Below are 23,771 nucleotides of genomic sequence, written 5' to 3'. Positions count from 1 at the left end.
TTAAGGAAGTAGCCCAAGAAATAGTGGATGCATTAGTGATAATTTTTCAAAACTCGTTAGATTCTGGACTAGTTCCTGAGGATTGGAGGGTGGCTAATATAACCCCACTTTTTAAAAAAGGAGGGAGAGAGAAACCGGGGAATTATAGACTGGTTAGCCTAACGTCGGTGGTGGGGAAACTGCTGGAGTCAGTTATCAAGGATGTGATAACAGCACATTTGGAAAGCGGTGAAATGATCGGACAAAGTCAGCATGGATTTGTGAAAGGAAAATCATGTCTGACGAATCTCATAGAATTTTTTGAGGATGTAACTAGTAGAGTGGATAGGGGAGAACCAGTGGATGTGGTATATTTGGATTTTCAAAAGGCTTTTGACAAGGTCCCACACAGGAGATTAGTGTGCAAACTTAAAGCACACGGTATTGGGGGTAAGGTATTGGTGTGGGTGGAGAATTGGTTAGCAGACAGGAAGCAAAGAGTGGGAATAAACGGGACCTTTTCAGAATGGCAGGCGGTGACTAGTGGGGTACCGCAAGGCTCAGTGCTGGGACCCCAGTTGTTTACAATATATATTAATGACTTGGATGAGGGAATTAAATGCAGCATCTCCAAGTTTGCGGATGACACGAAGCTGGGTGGCAGTGTTAGCAGTGAGGAGGATGCTAAGAGGATGCAGGGTGACTTGGATAGGTTGGGTGAGTGGGCAAACTCATGGCAGATGCAATTTAATGTGGATAAATGTGAAGTTATCCACTTTGGTGGCAAAAATAGGAAAACAGATTATTATCTGAATGGTGGCCGATTAGGAAAAGGGGAGGTGCAACGAGACCTGGGTGTCATTATACACCAGTCATTGAAAGTGGGCATGCAGGTACAGCAGGCGGTGAAAAAGGCGAACGGTATGCTGGCATTTATAGCGAGAGGATTCGAGTACAGGAGCAGGGAGGTACTACTGCAGTTGTACAAGGCCTTGGTGAGACCACACCTGGAGTATTGTGTGCAGTTTTGGTCCCCTAATCTGAGGAAAGACATCTTTGCCATAGAGGGAGTACAAAGAAGGTTCACCAGATTGATTCCTGGGATGGCAGGTCTTTCATATGAAGAAAGACTGGATGAACTGGGCTTGTACTCGTTGGAATTTAGAAGATTGATGGGGGATCTGATTGAAACGTATAAGATCCTAAAGGGATTGGACAGGCTAGATGCGGGAAGATTGTTCCCGATGTTGGGGAGGTCCAGAACGAGGGGTTACAGTTTGAGGATAGAGGGGAAGCCTTTTAGGACCGAGATTAGGAAAAACTTCTTCACACAGAGAGTGGTGAATCTGTGGAATTCTCCGCCACAGCAAACTGTTGAGGCCAGTTCATTGGCTATGTTTAAGAGGGAGTTAGATATGGCCCTTGTGGCTACAGGGGTCAGGGGGTGTGGAGGGAAGGCTGGGGCGGGGTTCTGAGTTGGATGATCAGCCATGATCATAATAAATGGCGGTGCAGGCTCAAAGGGCCGAATGGCCTACTCCTGCACCTATTTTCTATGTTTCTATGTTTCTATAAAAGTACAAAGGAAATTTTATTATCAAAGTACACATCTGTCACCACATACAACTCTGAGATTTGTTTTCTCTGGCCATACACAATAAATCTATAGAATAATAACCCCAACAGAGCCAATGAAAGACTGCGCAACATGGGTGTTCAACCAGAGTGCAGTACTGTAGACAACAAACTGTACAAATACAAAAATAATGAAATAATAATAATCAATATGCAATAAATATTCAGAACATGAGATGATGGGTGATTGAAAGTGAGTCCACAAGTTCTGGGAACATTTCAATGATGGGGCAAGTGAAGTTATCCCATTTGGTTCAAGAGCGTGATGGTTGAGGGGTAATAACTGTTCCTGAACCTGGTGGTGTGAGTCCTGAGGCTCCTGTGCCTTCTTCCTGATGGCAGCTAGGAGGAGAGAGAATGGCCTGGGTGGTGAGGTCCCTGATGATGGATGTAGACAATTCATGTAGATGTGCTCAGAGGGCTGGACTTGTGATGGACTGGACCATATCTGGTATGTTTTGTAACTTCAAAACATTAAACTAATTCAATGGAGGACACAGGAATCTGAAATATGAGTCTAACTTGGAGTTAACTTTAAGTGAGATCCCCCCATATCGCATGTAATGACATATGCTGTTCACTTATTTATTCAGTGCATACAACCCGAGATGAATTATTTAAATGAACAAGGATGCTTAATCAATCAATATTCATATATGTACAAGCTTACTGAAATATTAAATACACAATAGCATCCACCATCTTATTGGAGGATTTTCTATTCAAGGGTATTGGTGATCTGATGGTTCACTCTCCTCTCCTATCAGATTCCTTCTGCTCAAGCCCTTGACCTTTCCCACCCACCTGGCTTCACCTATCACCTTCCAGCTAGCCTCTCCCCCACCCCCTTTTTTTCATTCTGGCGGCTTTGCTCTTCCTTCTCAGTCGTTAAGAAGTGCCTTGGCCAGAAACAGTTTATTCTTTTCCATAGATGCTGCCTGGCCTATCGAGTTCCTCCAGCATTTTGTGTCTGTTGCTCCGCGCTTCAAGAATTCGCCGTCGGTGAACCAGTGATCAAATGCACAGGCATAAAACTGGCGGATAGTTCCCGAATTTCAGGGGACAACTGGCGCTGAAGAATCGACAGCAGGTGGGCGTGGCTGTCCGGGCGGGGCCTGGATAAGCATCGGTGTCCGCATCGAAGGTGCTTGTGCAGTTCCTTTAGCGCCTGAGCATTGCTGGGACCATGATAGATCGGTCTCTCTTCATGAGGGGTTCTGGGTATAGAGGCAGCCATGGATAACACTTTGTGCGCTTCCCCGACACTCAGTAGGGTATGTTCGGAAGGAACAGGAGCAGATGGATCTCCCAAACACTGTTCCCTAAATCCAAGGATTAGGAACTCGGAACAAAAATGCAGTACTGAGTTAATCTCGAATGAAGAGTCCACCTTCAAGTCAATGAAAATATCAATTTGTGCTGCATTGAAAAAATAACAAAATCCTTCCGTCTGCTTTAGTTCTTGTGAAAATTACCTTTGTTTTACCTCCTCTCGTTCTGGGCCTTTCTACCTGTAAGAACATGTTTTGACCCATTTCTTTGGGTATGTATAATGATATCAAACACCCTTGTCCTGGGTAACAAGTGACCAGTAGCTTTCCCATCACCAAAGTTCCATTGAGAACCACTGCTGCCCTCCCCTTCTTATTCATTGGCATTACCATGAATGAGTTCACCACTGTCAAACATGTGGGGTGAGGGGTCAGAGTAATCGGAATGTCTCCAGGATCATCCTTGTAAAACCATGTGATCTTCATAGCATGGTCTGGTCTTTGACCGGAATTTGAACTAATACTAATGGAGAGAGACAAACTGAGCCAATGGCAGATTGAAGACAGGCAGAAATGGCTCATTATGATACAGACAGGAAGACTGTCCAGATGCCTGATCCATGCCCATTTAGAAGATGCCAACTTGGGTTGAAACTTACTGTTACAGCGTGGTGTCAGAGCTCACTATAGCGGCCAACATTATCTCATCTGAAATGTTGTCCTTCATCCATTAATGTCTTTTGTAAATCTTTTTACAGTTTAGAAACAGCAAAGATTTTGTTCACACTGGGGTGATGTTGTTCACCTGCTCAGACTGGGGGAAGGGATTTACTCTGTCATCGCAACTGAAGGCACACCAGCAAGTTCACACTGAGGAGTGACCATTCACCTGCTCTGACCGTGGGAAGAGATTTCACCAGTCATCGCAACTGAAGGTGCATTCATGAGTTCAGGCCTGTTGTGTGTGAGCAAAAAGTTTTACTCGGTCATCCCACCTGCTGACAAATCACCAAGTTCACACAGAGTAAAACAGTTTAAATAACTCTTTGTTTAACTTTTAACCATTACATTTGGTGGCTCCAGTTGCAAGTTGAAGAGTGATATTAGTGTCAGGTTCTCCAGTTATTGCTGCTGTTCATCACACCTGGAAATGAACCATCACTGTACCATTACTGTGCACAGGAGGTGTTTGTTCTGATGGCACCTTTGAAAAATCTATCATCTTTATACTCAAGATTACCAAATTTATTTAGATAACAGAATCCAATCAAAAGGCAACACAATTCTAACACGTGTATAATGTGCTAACACAGCCAATTAAACTATGCGAAGGTGTATGTAACTGTTATACCACCTTCTGCCAATAAGTGGAGACAAACTTCCACATACTGTTTAAAGAATACAAAATTATTAAAAATACAAGTTATGTCTGCAAAAAAACTACAATTAAAACTACAATTTTAGCCTTGCATTAATTCAGCTAATATCTTATTCATTCATGGCTTGGCTTCGCGAATGAAGATTTAGGAAGGGTGCTGCCCACATCCTCTGCAGGCTCGCTGGTGGCTGACAAGGCCAATACAGGACAGGCAGGCCTGGCCTCAACGGCTGTCGGGGAGGATGGTCGTAGATGTGGGTGTGTCCTTCGGCCTGCGCAATGGTATTTTAGGTGGAGTGCAGTGTGCGCGGTACTGGCCCTATCGTTTACACTTGGGGTTCATCTGCCATGGTCTTGTAAGCTGGGACGGTGACAGCGAGGTCCTCGGGTCGTAGGAGTTACATTGGAGTGTCCTTCTCCTGGGTGGATGGCCTGACAAGGTTAACGAGCCCCTCCTGCCGGGGTTTGGATTCAGAGTTGTCCTTCCCTTAGGCTGGCTGCCAACCAAGGCTAATGTCCAGCCTTCCCATCCAGTTACACCGCCGGACACTCGGTCGCACCATGACGTAGCAAGCTTGGTAGAAACGGGGGGCACCGGCGAGAAGGTGTTGCTACGGATGTAGTCATGTAGGAGAGGCCATTTGCAGTGGCCTCCTGCCTAGCAGGCCAGACAGTGACCACGCAGCGATCACTACACCGGGAAAGGAGAGGCAATGTATTGCGCGTACACTTTCCCTGGGTGAGCCGGACATCAGGCCCAGATCTAACCCGCCCCCCAATATCTTATAAAAAGTATTAAAAAACAACTGATTCCAGCAATTGACTGTTAGAATCACCACACCTACAAATTCAGAGGTGGAAAAACCTGAAGTGTCTACCTTAAAGAGTAATAAAAATTTACTTCAATTGTATAATATCAAAGAGTTCTGAAGAGCATTTATAGTATTTCTTCATGATTAGATATATCAGGAATACTTATATGAGTTTGGACTATTCTAGCAATCAACAACCACAAAAATGTAAATTATGATAATACATGTTAATATGAATATGATTAATTTTAATATTCAGTAACTATATCTTTGGGGTGTCCGGTATGCAGGTGCAATATTCCTTACCGTAACTGCACATGTCCCCCCCCTCAAACTGCTAGGAGAAGATCTAATGCCACATGATTCTGAGGAGCCATTTTGCACATGACATCCATTTTTGTTGGTACCTTGCTAAAATGATGGGCCAGTTCAAGCAGCAGTAACTTGTTGAGAAACAGACTAAATAACTTGGGTACAATAATCAATTAAACTGCCTGCCATAATGTGCATATCAGCGCCTCTGAGATTGAGAGCGCCCGGTAGTGAAATAGGTTGTCAAATAGATTACTGTCATATCTCCATTACTGTCATATCTCCAAACTCTATTGTTCATTTGTGATACAGAGGTTAACTTGGTTGCCGTAGTTTCAGTTACAAGGGTTTGCTTCTATTTCCTTTATTCTTTCTCTTGCTGCTAGTTTTTCAGTTTCATCTGGCGTCCTGTCACACTCACCTCAATAATGAACAAATGCTTTGAGAAGCTGGTCAAGGATTACATCTTCAGCTTGCTACCACCAAAAGTGGACCCCTACAATTTGCCTACTAACACAACCAATCGATAGATGACGCAATGGCCACTGCTCTACATACCGTCCTCTCACAACTGCAGAAGAAGGATGCTTACGTGAGAATGCTGTTCTTGGACTACAGTTCAGCATTCAACACCATAGTTCCGTCCAGGATCGACAGGAAGCTCAGAGACCTCGGCCTTGACCCTGCCTTGTGCAGCTGGATCCTGGACTTCCTGTCAGATCGCCAGCAGGTTGTAAGAGTGGGATCCCTCACCTCCAACCCTTTGACTCTCAATACAGGACCCCCTCAGGGCTGCGAACTGAGTCCCCTCCTTTACTTCCTGTATACCCATGACTGTATCGCCACCCACAGCTTCAATCTACTAACTAAATTTGCTGATGACACTACATTGATTGGCCTTATCTCAAACAATAATGAGGTGGCCCAAGGGGAAGAAGTCATCTCTCTGACAGTGGAGTCAAGAAAACAACCTCTCCCTCAATACCTGTATCGCAAAAACAAATGAGCTGGTTGTGGATTACAGGAGGAGTGGAGACAGGCTAACCCCTATTGACATCAACGGATCTGGGGTTGAAAGGGTAAACTGTTTCAAGTTCCTCGGCATCCACATCACTGAGGGCCTCACGTGGTCTGTACACACCAGATGGGTGGTGAAAAAGCACAACAGTGCCTCTTTCACCTCAGACGGTTGAAGAAGTTTGGTATGGGACCCCAAATCCCAAGAACTTTCTACAGGGGCACAATTGAGAGCATCCTGACTGGCTGCATCACTGCCTGGTATGGGAACTGTACCTCCCTTAATCGCAGGACTCTGCAGAGAGTAGTGCAGACAGCCCAGCACATCTGTAGTTGTGAACTTCCCATGATTCAGGACATTTACAAGGACAAGTGTGTAAAAAGGGCCCGAAGGATCATTGGGGACCCGAGTCATCTCAACCACAATCTATTCCAGCTGCTACCATCCGGGAAGCAGTACCGCAGCATAAAAACCAGGACCAACAGGCTCTGGGACAGCTTCTTCCACCAGACCATCAGACTGATGAACTCACGCTGATTTGAGTGTAGTCTATATTACATTGACTTTTCTTATTTATTATAAATTATTATAAATTACTATGATTGCACATGACACATTTAGATAGAGACGTAACAAAGATTTTTACTCCTCGTATATGAAAGATGTAAGAAATAAAGTCAATTTAATTCAATTCAATTCAGAATGCATTTCCACAGATTTCCATTGTGGTCATTGTAGAGTGACCCTTACATTTCAATACAGCAACCTCTGATGGTAGTTGTACGAGGTCCATAAGTTCTCAGACTAGTTGCCTATTCCTGATTGCAGTCCCTATGGCTGTAAGATATACTCCTTGTCTCCATACACTTCTAAAGTCATGAACAACTATGAAAGCATATCGAGAATCTGTGTAGATGTTAGATGACCTCCCTTATGCTAGCTTACAGGCTTCAGTCGAAGCTTTCAGTGCTGCCTCTTGTCAAGAGGTACCAGGAGCCATGTTTCCTGAGACTATTTTCTGTGACAACAATTATTCAAATTCTTCCCTCGATGGTTGAGAAGTGATCATGGAATCAGATGTGTGTTCAACAAAGGCACTTTTTTATGGTAATTTGCAACTTGACATGTTATTGTCCTTGTACAGTCATGATCATCATAATCTTCCTTTTCCACTGGCAACAGTGTAGCTGGATTTGCTGGACTTGCTCATTGAATAATAATATTAGCTGCTTGAAGAACAGTGGACCACTGCAACTAACACCACCAATCAAATGCCACTTGAGAGGCCCCGTTCATATTCAGTATAGTATGCACTGAATGTGGACATCAAACACTTAAAGTCTAAAGATCTAAAGTGTGATCCAGCACAATGTTGGAAACATTCCTGACTGCCAGGTAGGTTGTTTGCACTGCTTGTGGACAGGAACCCATCCTAAGGCTACATTGTCCATGGCAGAGTAATACTGTACCCAACAGGACACTGCTGATCTCCATGTTCTTAAAACTGCTGTCAAGTGGCCATGTTTCTCGTTGACATATAGGGTAAATGGTTTTTCCACAACAGGGATTCCTAATGCAGGTGCAATATTTTATGTGGCCTTTAACGTTTGGAAAGCTTCCACCAGTTCTTCATTAAGAGTTACAGGGTCATCGGAGTGCTTGCTGCCTTTCAGCAGACTAGTGAGGGGTTGAGTAATTTCAGCATTTGAATTGACCCACTCTCTGTTGTAGTTGCACAAACCCAGAAATGATGAAAGTTGCTGGAAAGTTACTGCTGTTTGAAGTGGTCCATCATTTTGACAAGTTGATGGACTGTTTTAGGGGGGTTTGCTAATTTAATGGCCTTTACACAATCTTCAGTGATTTCTTATTTGCCTTGGGAAATTTTTTTGTCCCAAGTAAATCATTTCTTCTTGTTACAATTGTGGCTTGTCCAAATTTGCTCAAAGGCTCGATAATCGAGCAAATAGAGTTCATCACATTCATGCTGATCTGTGGTCTTGGAGGCAATCAGGATATCATCCACATGTTGTATGATAGTTGAGTCAGTGCCTGGAAAGTCCCTTAGCTGTTGTCTCAATGCCATGTGGTAGACAGTGGGACAGCTGTGAAGTCCCTGTGCTAGTCTCATCCACTCGTATTGTTCACTATCAACTGTAAAAGCAAACCATGGTTGAAATTCAGCTACCAGTGGTACTGACCAGAAACCATTGGCAATATTGATAACTGTGAATGACTGATGTGACAGGTTCAGGGTGTTGAAGATAGTTGATGGATCTACCCCCAGAGGGGTAACGTCTACATATTCATGGGTGATCCTGTAATCCAGTGTCAGTCTCCATGCCATTGGCATTCTTGACAGGCCAGACTGTACTGTTTACGGACAGTGTGTCTTGACACGAATTACTGGTTTCTCCAGCTGATTGACAATAGGTATGATGCTGTCTAAAGATGTTCTGTTTAAAGGATATTTCCTGGTACGAGGTGGCATCTTCCCAGTAAACTGAACAGGATCCATTCCCAGCAGGCCGCAGTGATTTTTGTCTCGTGCCCATATTGGATGACTGGTTAAAACAGAGTGTAAACCAGGTAATTTTACACTCTGTGAATTGAAGAGTGGAGTTTAAGGTCAATAGGACATCCATTCAGAGAAAAGGTTGTGTGATGTCTCCCACCCATAACTGTATTTTTTTGTAGGTGAGACCAAATTGTAGTTTAACTGGTTTGCTTTTGATTAACTGGTTCTGTCTTCCAGCACCATGTGCACATCCACAGTTGCTAGTCAATGGCACATTGTGTTTTTGGGCAATAGCTTCAGTTATGCATGTTAGTTCTGCTCCTGTATCCAGTAGGAATTTAACACATTTATATCCAATAAGTAAATGAACTCCAGTTCCACTCGTTATGTTGGTCAACAGGTGGAGACAGTTGGTTCATCTGTACCAATCTTATTTGGACTTCAATATCTTGCTCCACTTGTTTGGCAGCAGGATCACTGTAGGAAATGGCAGTTTCACTCCAATTTGCTTTTGTTAGCTTCACCAGTTTGGCAACATCTGACTTCAAACCATTCGTGAAAGTTGACTTAAGAGAGTCATGTGTGGATTATTCCATATTATCTTCAGTCATTGCTTAAACTCCCGAGTAGCTGATACAAAATGTCTTGTAGCCATCTTCATACTCTGAAACATCAGATGAAGCCTTTTGTTTGAAATCAATCACTTTCTTCCAATCAATCTGTGTTGGGATTTTCATTCCAACCATTTCTTAATGGTGTCCCAAATATCTGGTAAATTCTGTTTATCCTGTCCTATAACATCTTCAACTCGAAGTGTCAATTGTCTTGTTTGTTCAGAAGACAGCATGCTAGCTAAAATTTGAATGCCACCATATGGATGCAATTTGTATATGTTCTTAATTCGTCGAAGTTCCGACAAGGTTTTAAGCTTCCTTGTTTTTGGATGTTGAATTTCTTTAAGCAAACGGTCCAGTTTGTCATTTCTTCTTGGTTCTGGTGGTTGATGGTAAATCTCATGCCTCTTTAAGCAACACACATCAAAGTTACTGGTGAACGCAGCAGGCCAGGCAGCATCTCTAGGAAGAGGTACAGTCGACGTTTCGGGCCGAGACCCTTCGTCAGGACCCTTCAGGTCTCGGCCCGAAACGTCGACTGTACCTCTTCCTAGAGATGCTGCCTGGCCTGCTGCGTTCACCAGCAACTTTGATGTGTGTTGCTTGAATTTCCAGCATCTGCAGAATTCCTCGTGGTTACGCATGCCTCTTTGCATTTCTTACATTTTCATTATTGCATGTTTTTACTCCCTTAGTTTTTATTGGGGCAAATTGTGACTTGGCTGTCAGAACAATTACCTCATCTCTGTCGTTATTACCGAGAGCACTAGAGGTCTCTGTTGAGTTAATGATGTAATAATTTTGCACTTTTCTTGCAGTTCCGACACTGTATTTCAACATAATTGACATCACCATTAACACCTCTCACTGGGTTGGCAGAACCGCCCATCAAAGGTCGCGGCTGCGCACAGCGATTCTATTTCTCAATCCGTAGAGTGTTGTGTAGCTGGATAGAGATGCGTTCAATTAATAAAGCTATTTGTTCTTTAGACTTTTTTCATATTTAGCCACTTTATTCCTTCAGCATGTTACACATTTCTTGCTTCTCCTCCAAAGGATCTAATTCGCACCGTTTCTACTCATGGCTAAATGATCAACATTGCAGCTGTCCTAGTTTGGAGTGTTTATAAACGCAAACAGGAATTCTGCAGATGCTGGAAATTCAAGCAACACACATAAAAGTTGCTGGGGCAGCATCTCTAGGAAGAGGTGCAGTCGACGTTTCAGGCCGAGACCCTTCGTTAGTCCCGACTAACCTCTTCCTAGAGATGCTGCCTGGCCCGCTGCATTCACCAGCAACTTTTATGTGTGTTGCTTGGAGTGTTTACATGATTTTTTCAACTTTGATAAGATTCTAAACTCCCAGAGAAGATTCTTTCTCTAGACAGCACTGGGATTTTACTGCGTGTTTTCTGGTTAATCGTATCAAGTTTATATACTTTATTCAAGTAAGCGCTTAAAATCTCAGTCAACTGTTCGGTCAACACACATCAAAGTTGCTGGTGAACGCAGCAGGCCAAGCAGCATCTATAGGAAGAGGCGCAGTCGACGTTTCAGGCCGAGACCCTTCGTCAGGACTAACTGAAGGAAGAGTGAGTAAGGGATTTGAAAGCTGGAGGGGGAGGGGGAGATGCAAAATGATAGGAGAAGACAGGAGGGGGAGGGATAGAGCCGAGAGCTGGACAGGTGATAGGCAAAAGGGGATACGAGAGGATCATGGGACAGGAGGTCCGGGAAGAAAGACGGGGGGGGGGTGACCCAGAGGATGGGCAAGAGGTATATTCAGAGGGACAGAGGGAGAAAAAGGAGAGTGAGAGAAAGAATGTGTGCATAAAAATGAGTAACAGATGGGGTACGAGGGGGAGGTGGGGCCTAGCGGAAGTTAGAGAAGTCAATGTTCATGCCATCAGGTTGGAGGCTACCCAAACGGAATATAAGGTGTTGTTCCTCCAACCTGAGTGTGGCTTCATCTTTACAGTAGAGGAGGCCGTGGATAGACATGTCAGAATGGGAATGGGATGTGGAATTAAAATGTGTGGCCACTGGGAGATCCTGCTTTCTCTGGCGGACAGAGCGTAGATGTTCAGCAAAGCGGCCTCCCAGTCTGCGTCGGGTCTCACCAATATATAAAAGGCCACATCGGGAGCACCGGACGCAGTATATCACCCCAGTCGACTCACAGGTGAAGTGATGCCTCACCTGGAAGGACTGTTTGGGGCCCTGAATGGTGGTAAGGGAGGAAGTGTAAGGGCATGTGTAGCACTTGTTCCGCTTACACTGATAAGTGCCAGGAGGGAGATCAGTGGGGAGGGATGGGGGGGACGAATGGACAAGGGAGTTGTGTAGGGAGCGATCCCTGCGGAAAGCAGAGGGGGGGAGGGAAAGATGTGCTTAGTGGTGGGATCCCGTTGGAGGTGGCGGAAGTTACGGAGAATAATATGTTGGACCCGGAGGCTGGTGGGGTGGTAGGTGAGGACCAGGGGAACCCTATTCCTAGTGGGGTGGTGGGAGGATGGAGTGAGAGCAGATGTACGTGAAATGGGGGAGATGCGTTTAAGAGCAGAGTTGATAGTGGAGGAAGGGAAGCCCCTTTCTTTAAAAAATGAAGACATCTCCCTCGTCCTAGAATGAAAAGCCTCATCCTGAGAGCAGATGCGGCGGAGACGGAGGAATTGCGAGAAGGGGATGGCGTTTTTGCAAGAGACAGGGTGAGAAGAGGAATAGTCCAGATAGCTGTGAGAGTCAGTAGGCTTATAGTGGACATCAGTGGATAAGCTGTCTCCAGAGACAGAGACAGAAAGATCTAGAAAGGGGAGGGAGGTGTCGGAAATGGACCAGGTAAACTTGAGGGCAGGGTGAAAGTTGGAGGCAAAGTTAATAAAGTCAACGAGTTCTGCATGCGTGCAGGAAGCAGCGCCAATGCAGTCGTCGATGTAGCGAAGGAAAAGTGGGGGACAGATACCAGAATAGGCACGGAATATAGATTGTTCCACAAAGCCAACAAAAAGGCAGGCATAGCTAGGACCCATACGGGTGCCCATAGCTACACCTTTAGTTTGAAGGAAGTGGGAGGAGCCAAAGGAGAAATTATTAAGAGTAAGGACTAATTCCGCTAGACGGAGCAGAGTGGTGGTAGAGGGGAACTGATTAGGTCTGGAATCCAAAAAGAAGCGTAGAGCTTTGAGACTGTTCGGTTACGGCTGCGGATTTTGGAGATTCAGTAGTTTGTTTCTGAATTTCGCCGGTTGTTTTAAATTCGATCTTAATGCGTACTCTTCACTTCTAGACGTCACAGTTATGAGACAATGTACTCATCGGGCTATAATCGGATTTTTAAATGCTTACAAACCGATTTTTTAGCGGGGCTGACAGACAAGCTGCTCCCGAGAATTCATTGGAGTTCATTCCTAGCCCGCACATTTAACATCATTAAGGATTATTTTTTTCAGCCCAAGAATTTATCAAGGCTTATTTCTTAGTCTGTTAGTTTTTAGTGGGAATCCGCCACAAAGTAATGTGCAGTTTTCTTCTCGCTGTAAAACACTTTAAAGGGTAAACTGAAGCAGAATCAGACGATTTCTCTGACAGTTAAGCTCTCTTACCACCTGGGTGCGCGCCAAAATTCCTTTCTTTCTACGATGACTTCTTTTGAATTCTGATTTTATCAAGTAACCGGCCCCTCGTTGGGTCCCATAAACTCTCGAATCTCTGTTACTTTCGGAATGAACAAGAAACTTCTATTCATTGATTATTCACAATCGTTTATTTTAAAGTTTAAAGTTCAAAGTAAAAATTGTTTTCAGAATACATACATGACACCACATACAACCCCGAGATTCTTTTCCTGCAGGCATACTTAGCAAATCTATAGGACAGTAACTGTAAACAGGATCAATGGACAACAAACAGAAAATGCAGATGTAAATAAACAGCAATAAATAAAAAGCACAAAATAACAAGATAAAATAGTCTTTAGATGAGTGTAGTTATCTCCCTTTGTTCACGAGCCTGATGGTTGAGGGGTAGTAACTGTCCTTGAGCCTGGTGGTGTGAGTCCTGAGGCTTTTGGACCTTCTACCTGATGGCACCAGTGAGAAAAGAGCATGGCCTGGGCGGTGAGGATCATTGACGGTGGATGCTGTTTTTCTACAACATCGTTTCATATAGATGTGCTCAATGGTTGGGAGGGTTTTACCAGTGATGTACTGGCTTTTGCAGGATTTTCTGCTCAAAGGCATTGATGTTCCCATACCAGACCGTAATGCAGCCAGTCGGCATACTTTCCACCATACATCTATAGAAGTTTAGAAACATAGAAACATAGAAAATAGGTGCAGGAGTAGGCCATTCGGCCCTTCGAGCCTGCACCGCCATTTATTATGATCATGGCTGATCATCCAACTCAGAACCCTGTACCTGCCTTCTCTCCATACCCCCTGATCCCTTTAGCCACAAGGGCCATATCTAACTCCCTCTTAAATATAGCCAATGAACTGGCCTCAACTGTTTCCTGTGGCAGATAATTCCACAGATTCACCACTCTTTGTGTGAAGAAATTTTTCCTCATCTCGGTCCTAAAAAGCTTCCCCTTTATCCTCTGTTACGTACCCCGTAACTGGGTTGCCAAACCAGCAGAAATGGATCACTCAGTTGGAGTCTGGATTACTAGGACTAAGAAAGTTTTATTAAAGAAACAAGCAACACAGTAATCGAAAAGAATAATAAATGCAACAGTTCAGCAATGTTAACCACACAAGTGCACAGAATTAAGGTAACAGCATCAATCAAGTTCTATCGTTGTCTAGGGGTAAGTGACCAAATTTCAAAGTGACTCAAAGTTCAGTCCAGTTAGTAGTTCAGTTCGCAGTAATCGTTGCCATGGCGATGGACAACGTGGGGGAAGAGAGAGATAGAACAGGAACAACTGATCATTCAGACACGGCTTCACTCACAGACCGGCGAGATGGCTCACAAGCAACTTTTGGGCGGGTCCTTGGTGATGTCACCTGAGGTCACCGACTGTGACCCCTCCTCCAGATGCGGTCGATCCTCTGCAGTGAACCCGGCACCCAGGCAAGGGCGGACACACACCGGGTTCCCGCTGATCGTACCTTTCCACCCTGGTCGTTGTCTGGTACTTCTCACCCACTCGTGAGAGGCGTACCGCTTCCAGGGTCTCGTTACCTCGGGTGGCGTGTGTGTGCCTTAGCGAACTGGTCCCTTTTTATCCCCCTGCTGGGGTATCGCCTGTCCATCACTTCAAACAGTTCAGGGTTCAAAGGGGGGAGCCGCTCCAGACAGCTCTCTCTCCCCCCGTCCCTTCATTACACATCTCCAGACGCTGCTCCATTGTTCCTTATCTCTCCTTCCCCTGAGGGCAGGTGGCAGACCACTTGCTGATGTCACTGATGCTAACCCAGGCCAGCAAACATCTTAATTTTATGTGTATTCTCGTCACACCTCAAACTGTGACCCCTCGTTCTGGACTTCCCCAACATCGGGAACAATCTTCCTGCATCTAGCCTGTAAAGATATGTTTGCTGGTAGGATCCCCTTGGAGACGGCAGAAGTTATGGAGGATGATGTGTTGGATGCAGAGGCTCATGGAGTGGAAGGTAAGGACAAGAGGAACTCTATCACTGTTAAGGCAAAGGGAAGACAGGATGAGTGTGGATGTATGGGAATTAGAGGATATGTGGGCACGGGCAGCATCTATGGTGGACGAAGGGAAAGCCCATTCCTTGAAGAAGGAGGGCATCTCTGATATTCTGGAAAGGAAATCAAAATCCTGGGAACAAATGCAGCAGACACAAAGGAACTGAGAGAAGGAATAGCAATTTTGCTGCAGACAGAGTGAGATGAGTCAAGATACTCTGGAAATCATTAGGTTTATAAAAGATATTGACACATTTTATCTCCAGAGATGGAGACAGGCAGATCGAGAAAGGGGGGGAGAGGCGTCAGAGATGGACCAAGTGAATTCAAGGACAGGGTGGAAGTTAGAAGCAAAGTTAATGAAATTGACAAGTTCAGCACGGGTGCAGTCGTCAGTGAAATGGAGGAAGAGCTGGGTGAAACTTTGATGGAACAGGGTGAGAAACCAAAGCTGTGCCAGCACATGCCAGGCCTTCGGGGCTCCAGGAATTGGTGGGGACTAGAAGATAAGGGAGGGAATCAGACCAGGAGTATGAGGCTACAGAGGAAATATCAGCAACATTTCAAAACTGACTGACTGAAAAAATGTTGTTTATTTCTGCATAATGCTGGCGGAACTCAAGAGTGTTAGGGATCACCTCTGGAGAGGAATAAAGAGTCAACGTTTTGGGCCGAGACCCTTCACCATGCCTGAACTGTTTGTTCTTCTGCCATGTGACACACGAAATGCCTGTTAGATATTGAGTCTTGATGAAGGGTCTCGGCCCGAAACGTCCACTGTTTACTCTCTTCCATAGATACTGCCTGACCTGCTGAGTTCTTCTAGCACTTGTGCGTTGCTCCAACTTTCCAGCATCTGCAGAATGACCTTTGTAAGTGGGTTGGACTTTGCCATTTGACGCACCGGATGCCTGTTTATATTGAGGTATTGAGAAAAATTAGTCCTGGTAAAGGGTCTCGGCCCGAAAAGTCCATTATTTATTCTTTTCCATAGAGCATTTTCTCTGTTGCTTGAGGTTAAGGTTTATGGGAGCTTGCTACTTTAAAGTAACAGCCGAGACTTCTAGATAAAAAGAACACTGAGGCACATGCAACCAGTGATTGCGGACTGTCTCAATGTGACCTTGATTACCCAGAGGTTTCAGTACTGCGGAATTCGCCGCCGGTGAGCCGGCGATCAAATGCGCATGCGTACGAGTCCCAGCTGGATTCCGACATCGCGCATGCGCTCAGTGAACAAAAGGCTCTGTCGGAGCGAGCGCAGGTAGGAGCCGGTAGCGGAGTTGATTTTTTGTGTGGATAATTCGGGAATGTGATCTTGGGGATTTGCGGATTAACCCAAGGGTGTGGCCCGGCCAGGAGTTCCACTGTGGAAATTTCCAGAAGAGGAAAGACGTTACTGGGGACAGTCAGGATCTTGTAGGTGGTGAGAGGGTGTCTGGTCATTTACGGCAGCAGTATGTTTCCTTTTTGCCGATCTTTACAGATAGTGCTGAAGACCCGGTTAGTAACCGGGTGAGCTCTGGGATATCTCTCCCCTGGTTTAATGTTGAGTTGGGGAGGAGGCTGACAGATGGGTTGTCCGTCTATACAGCAGAATTTATGGCCATTATCGTCACTCTGCATTGGGATGAACGAGTTAAGCTGAATAGAGACGTGATCCACTCAGACTCTGCCTCGGCACTGCAGAGTTTGGAATCGAAACGTTCAAGGGGCAGGGTGAGGAATGGAAGTGAACTATATGTTCTGGGGAGTGCGGGAGTAGCAGTCCAGTATTGTTGGGTATTTGCACATGTTGGTGTATCGGGTAATGAATCGGCCTAGGTTCTCGCAAAACAGCCACTTACTAAGTCGGAGGCTGAAATTATAGTCAACATGGGAAAGTATGAACTCAAATCTATTGTTAGGTTGACTGGGATTGGGAGATAGCAGAAATTGTGGGAGAGGGAGGTGGTATTACAATTTGTTTCCATCAATCCAGAGGAGGCACCTTTTGGGAAGGAATAGGAGGGAAGATTTGTGGTTGACGAGACTGAGGTTTGGACATACGGGGTTGCACCGCACTTTAGCACTTGTTGCTAAGCATGGGAATGGATAGTGTGATTTTTGTAAGGACCTTGTAATGTTCAATCAGGTTTTCGGGTCTGGGAACTGAGACAGGAAATGCACTGACGTAGAACAGATACATTAGTCATTTATTTACAAACAGTAAAAATTCGACTGAACATTCATGTTCCCCCAGTTATAGACACGACAAACCGGAATTCTCAAGACATGCGTACATTCAACAAACATACTTAGATAAAAGTGCACACAGAGCACACTTTCCCAATGATCTCGCCTTAAACAAAGAGAACAAGCCCCTTCCACGTGCGATGTTGTAAAGCCAGGATATTTGAAACTGGACACCAGGCAGCTATCCAACGGGAAAAGCAGCTGCAGTTTCTAAACCAACCAATCACAATGGAAGCGACTTTCAACAATCAAAATAAGGCACACCCCCACAGGACACTCTATCCCTTGAAAGTTATGAACATGATGATCCAACCCTCAGACCGGTATGACTCAGGAGCTCCCAACTAAGCCATACAGAAAACACAACAATACTGTAAACCTAAATCACCTCCCAGTATACTGCAGTAGTACCCCAGTCTCTCTTTGCCCCAAAATGCCACCAGCCCCACCTCGGAGTGTAATAGCTAATGAGCTGGTCCCCCACTAAATCTCATATACTGACTCCGAGATATGATCAATCAGGTGAGTGATGTTACCTGCCCTGTCCAGAATGTAGGTGCAGCATTCTCGACCAGTAACAGTACAAGTGCCACCTTCCTTTGGGAGCAGGTAATCCAAGGCCATTGAAAACAGTTCCTGGGACAGTCTGGCTGACCATGCTGAGAAAGGCTATCATTCAAAACATCCTTCCTTTGTAACAGCCCACTTTCCAACCAGCATGAACAAGGTGCTCATCCAGGGCACTGAGGTGGTGTACATATAGCGCCACATATCAACTGCGCCACCCTGTGAGAACCACGGGTAGGCTTCGGAACTGCATATCCTGTAAGTGCCATTCCGCACCCAACAAGTACCCAGCCTCACAACAACACTTGGCACAGACACAGCCATCCCAGGATACTGTTCCTGCTCTCACTTGCCACCCACCTTTCACCTTGTACCTGTACTCAGCAGACCACCTACACCCACTCTCTGTCAGGTGGGGAAATCACCAAGAGTCAGGACTTGCCAATTATACAAATAAAACAGAGGGAGATACCAGTCCTTAAAACACTCATCAGGGCTAACGAGGCTCAGGTCCCTTAATGCTGTTTGGCTGGAAGTCTACTCCCTCCCAGCTCCCCCATAACCTAAACCCGAGAAGCCAGATAATTCCCCTAGTCTTATCCTTGTCAAGGGGATCAAAATCAGTGCCATCCTTTCTGTGATGTAGTAAGGAGTCTTCATACAAATTTAGCAAAGTGATGCATTGGTCCAGTGTGCAGATTGGAACACCATCCTCAGGAATGTATCACAGGATCCCCCACCACAAATCAGCACCCACCACTTTGCATTCTGTAATGCAATGAGATGCAAATGCACTCACTCCTGATTAGTCACTGGATATTTATAAAACACAAAAAGAATAGAACTTGTAGAATTGCTCCCCAAATGCTTAATTCCCTCTGAAATATAGGCACCTCATATCTGGAATAAAGGTGCCCAGATTTCTACCAAATTTCAACTCACATTTCATGTGGCCAGTATGAAATGAGTCATCTCAAAACCAATTATATGGGGAAACAAGTAACAAAATAACATAATAAAATAACACACAAATGCATAACAGACTTAGAAAATGAAACAAAGTACCTGACTAAATGAAAATGGGAAACAAAGCAACAGATTAAACATAAAACAGAAATCATAAAACCTGGGCTGTACTCCTCTTCTTCCGTTGTTTAAGGCAAGAATGCTCTGCACGCACTTTTAGCTACGTACGTTTGCTGAGTGTTGCTGAGTACTCAGCTGTGTAGACTCTGTAACTTAGGGAACATGAATGATTGGTTGAATTTTTACTGTTTGTAAATAAATGATTAATATACCTATTTGAAGTCAGTGCGTGGTGATGGTGGCGGAACATGTGATCATATATCCATATAACAATTACTGCACGGAAACAGGCCATCTTGGCCCTTCTAGTCCGTGCTGAACTCTTACTCTCACCTAGTCCCACCGACCTGCACTCAGCCCAGAACCCTCCATTCCTTTCCTGTCCATATAGCTATCCAATTTAACTTTAAATGACAACATCGAACCTGCCTCAACCACTTCTGCTGGAAGCTCGTTCCACACAGCTACGACTCTCTGAGTAAAGAAGTTCCCCCTCATGTTACCCCTAAATTTTTGCCCCTTAACTCTCAACTCATGTCCTCATGTTTGAATCTCCCCCACTCATGGTGTGATGTACCGCAGATATTCGTTGGAATATGGGAAGCTGTTCAGGCTTGAATAGATCTGTGGTAGCTGGCAGGATATTCTGGCACCTGACAGTTAAATCCTGTAGATCGCTGGTGGACTTTTTAATTAAAATAAGTTTGGGAGTTCGGATCTGATCTCTGACAAGGCTCCGTTACAATAGGTGGCAGTAATGCAATTTCCTGAAAAGTGCGCGTCGCCATTCGCACAAAAGAAGGTGGTGAGAATTCAGTCCCGGGCGGGGCTTTCATCAACACCAAGACTGAGGGACAATTACTGTGAGTTCCGGTCACTGCATGGTCCTACAAACCCAGGACAGTCCTGGTCATTTCCATCACTCTTAGCTCCACTATTCATACTTGGCGCCCCGGATAGATGGGGCCCTCGTTCGTGGGGGTTTCTGGGTATAGAGGCAGCCATGAATTCTGTAGTAGTTTGTAGGGCGTGTTTGGAAGCACAAGTGGAGGGAATAGGAGCGGATGGATCTGTCAAATACTATCAAGCTTCAACTATCTAAATCCAGACATTAGAAACTCAGAACAAAAATATAGTTGGAGTTAATCCCTGATGAAGAATCTACCTTCCAGTCAATGTAAATACCAATTAGTGTTGCATAGGAAAAAAAATCCTTCCATGGGCTTTAGTTCTTGAGAAAGTTAACTTTGTTCTACCTTCTCGTATTCTGGGCCTTTCTACCCGTGAGAACATGTTTTGTACTGTTCTTTCTGGGTACATATTATATCAAACAACTTTGTCCTGGGTAAGAAGTGACCTGTAGCTTTCACTGAAGAAGTATGCCACACTGCAATGAGAAAGATGACAGCCCTCCCCTGCATATTCACTGGCATTGCCATTGATGAGCTCACCTCCGTCTATCACCAGAGGTGGGATCAGGGTAATCAGAAAGTCTCCAGGAGCAGCCATGTAATTTCTTGTGGTCTCTGTGGGGCATGATCAAAAACTAAAATAATTCTATTGGAGAATACTGAGCAAAGTCACAGTTTGAAGACAGACAGAAATGACTCATTATGATGCAGACAGTAAACTATTCAGATAATTTGATGGTCAGTACTGATGTCCAGTTAGGAGATGAGGAATTGTTCCTCCAACTTGTGTTGAACCTCACTGTAACAGTGTAATGTCAGAACTCAGCATAGTGACAAAAATTCTCATTTGAAATGTTGTCCTTCACCCATTGATGCCTTCTGTGAATCTTTTTACAGGTTAGAAACAGCAAAGAATGTGTGTAGTGGAATTTCAAACACAACAACAAGGGTTTCTGTCGCTCAGTCAAACTGCAGACACATCAGTGAGTTTACACATTGGGACAGGCCAGTCACCTCCTCTGTGTGTGAGATGAGATTCACTTACTGAGTCGATCTGACAACGCACTAGTGAGTTCACCTTGGGGAGAGGTCATTCACCTGTTCTGCATGTGGGAGGGGATCTATTCTGTCATCCAGCCTGAAGATACAAAATCAAGTTCACACCACAGTGAGAGGGTTCACCTGTTCTGACTGTAGGAAATGATTCATTGTCATCCAAGCTGACGATACATCAGAAAATTCACACCAGTGAGAGGCTGTTCACCTGCTCCGTGTCTGAGAGTAGATTCAGTCACTCAGCTGACCCACAGACAGACCAGCGAGTTCACAAGGGAGAGAGATTTTTGAATTGTTTCGTGTGTGGGAAGACATTCACTGAGACATCTGATCTGTTGACAAATGAACGAATTCACCTTAGGGAGAGGCCATTCCCCTGCTCAGACTCTGGGAAGGGATTCTCTCAGTCATTTCAACTGAAGGTACATCAGTGAGTTCACACTGTTGAGATGCCATTCACCTGCTCAGACTGTGGGAAGAGATTCACTCGGCCATCTCATCTAAAGGTACATCAGCAAATTCACACTGGGGAAAGGCCGTTCACCTGCTCAGACTGTGGGAAAGGATTTATTCGGTCATTTCAACTGAAGGTACATCAGCAAGTTCACACTGGGGAGAGGCCGTTCACCTGCTCAGACTGTGGGAAGGGATTCACTCATTCATCCCACCTACAGACTCACCAGTCAGTTCACACTGGGGAGAGGCCATTCACCTGCTCATACTGTGGGAAGGGATTCTCTCGATCATTTCAACTGAAGGCACACCAGCAAGTTCACACCGGAGAGATGCCATTCACCTGCCCAGACTGTGGGAAGGGATTTTCTTACCCATCTCAACTGAAGGCACATCAGCAAGTTCACACTGGGGAGAAGCCATTCACCTGCTCAGAATGTGGGAAGGGATTCTCTCAATCATCTCAACTGAAAGTACATCAGCGAGTTCACACTGGGGAGAGACCATTCACCTGCCCAGAGTGTGGGAAGGGATTCACTCAGTCATCCCAACTACTGGCACATCAGTCAGTTCACACTGGAGAGAGGCCTTTCATCTGCTCCGACTGTGGGAAGGGATTTACTCTGTCATCCCACCTACTGACACACCAGTCAGTTCACACTGGGGAGAGGCCATTCACCTGCTCAGAATGTGGGAAGGGATTCTCGCAGTCAACTCAACTGAAGGTACATCAGCGAGTTCATACTGGGGAGAGACCGTTCACCTGCCCAGACTGTGGGAAGGGATTCACTCAATTACCTCAACTGAAGATACATCAGCAAGTTCACACTGGGGAGAGGCCGTTCACCTGCACAGACTGTGTGAAGGGATTCACTCTGTCATCCCACCTACTGGCACACCAGTCAGTTCACACTGGAGAGATGCCTTTCACCTGCTCAGACTGTGGGAAGGGATTTTCATACTCATCTCAACTGAAGGTACATCAGCGGCTTCACACTGGGGAGAAGCCGTTCACCTGCTCAGACTGTGGGAAGCAATTCACTCAGTCATCTCATCTGAATGCACATCAACGAGTTCATACTGGGGAGAGGCCATTCACCTGCTCTGAATGTGGGAAGGGATTCTCACGGTCATCCAACCTTGTAAAACACTACCGAGTTCACACTGGGAAAAAGATTTAAATAAGCTGCTTGCTGGATATTTAACCATTACAGTTGCTGAATATAGAGGCAAGTTCAAAAGTGACTGTTGACGTTGAACTCTGTAATTATTGCTGTTGCTCATCACACCCAGTTCTGTACCCTGGTCACTGGGCATGGGAGGAGTTTCTTCTGCCGATGTTCACCTTTAATGGGACTGGAGTTTCATATTCTGGATCTGTGACTAATAAATCAGTTCTATTTTAAACTCTGTCTCAAGTGCCTAGTGAATCTACATCATGCCCAGTGTACAGTAGGGAGTCAACTCAGCCTAGCTGGTACTTGCCAGTGCTTCTGTTCCATGACAGTCCTTTTAAATCCATCCCTGCTGCTCACCTTTCACTCTCCCTGTGGAGATGGATTCCATATAGTCACCACTCTCTGAAGAGATTTCCCTTGAATTTCCTGCATGGCTTTCTGCTGACTGATGAAGAAGACGAGTCTGATGTGTTCCATGTCCTGCAAATCTCTGGACTGAGTAAGAATAACAAAACCTCTTTATTTCCTATAGGAAGAGGCGCAGTCGACGTTTCAGGCCGAGACCCTTCGTCAGGACGAAGGGTCTCGGCCTGAAACGTCGACTGCGCCTCTTCCTATAGATGCTGCCTGGCCTGCTGCGTTCACCAGCAACTTTGATGTATGTTGCTTGAATTTCCAGCATCTGCAGAATTCCTGTTGTTTTCTCTTTATTTCCTGATCATTTCAACATTGTGGGTCATTTTCACTGCTTCTAAAAGGCTGTGTGTCATACAGCTGTCATGTTAAAATGCACCACTGTGGTTTGGTGCTCTGGCCAATGAAAAGGGTAAAAGCATATGATAAGGAGCAGGGAATCAGGCTGTGTGTGTGTGTGTGTGTGTGTGTGGCAACAAAGGACAAAGTAGCAACATTTGGAAGCTGAATGACAGAGGAAAAAAATTGACTTTTGACACAAAGAATGCCTCTTGACATTTGACTACATTGCTGTGGGAGCTTGCTATGTAAAACTGGCTACTGAGTTCCCAGAATTGAAAATACACGTGGACTAGGATGTTAACTGTCCTGTGCTATCACCAGTGGGATCATCAGTTGA

The 23,771-nt window shown here is 45.1% G+C and overlaps 2 protein-coding genes across 2 annotated transcripts; both read left to right on the top strand.

The window, feature by feature from the left end:
• The first annotated feature begins 5,925 nt into the window (after nt 1-5,925).
• LOC134351174 (zinc finger protein 239-like) lies at nt 5,926-21,481 on the top strand. The gene is made up of 3 exons (XM_063057286.1): nt 5,926-5,979; nt 16,331-16,456; nt 21,212-21,481. Exons 1-3 carry the CDS (start codon nt 5,926-5,928, stop codon nt 21,479-21,481), a joined length of 450 nt encoding a protein of 149 aa, XP_062913356.1.
• LOC134350800 (zinc finger protein 226-like) lies at nt 16,411-23,228 on the top strand. The gene is made up of 2 exons (XM_063056500.1): nt 16,411-16,456; nt 20,889-23,228. The coding sequence occupies exon 2, from the start codon at nt 21,497-21,499 to the stop codon at nt 22,679-22,681; it is 1,185 nt and encodes a 394-aa protein (XP_062912570.1). The 5' UTR covers nt 16,411-16,456; nt 20,889-21,496; the 3' UTR covers nt 22,682-23,228.
• The last annotated feature ends 543 nt before the right edge of the window (nt 23,229-23,771 follow it).

This window comes from Mobula hypostoma, chromosome 8 (genome assembly GCF_963921235.1).
Source record: "Mobula hypostoma chromosome 8, sMobHyp1.1, whole genome shotgun sequence".
Lineage (NCBI taxonomy): Eukaryota > Metazoa > Chordata > Chondrichthyes > Myliobatiformes > Myliobatidae > Mobula > Mobula hypostoma.
Note: the sequence above shows the minus strand (reverse complement) of the source record. Positions and strands in the feature narration are given on the sequence as shown.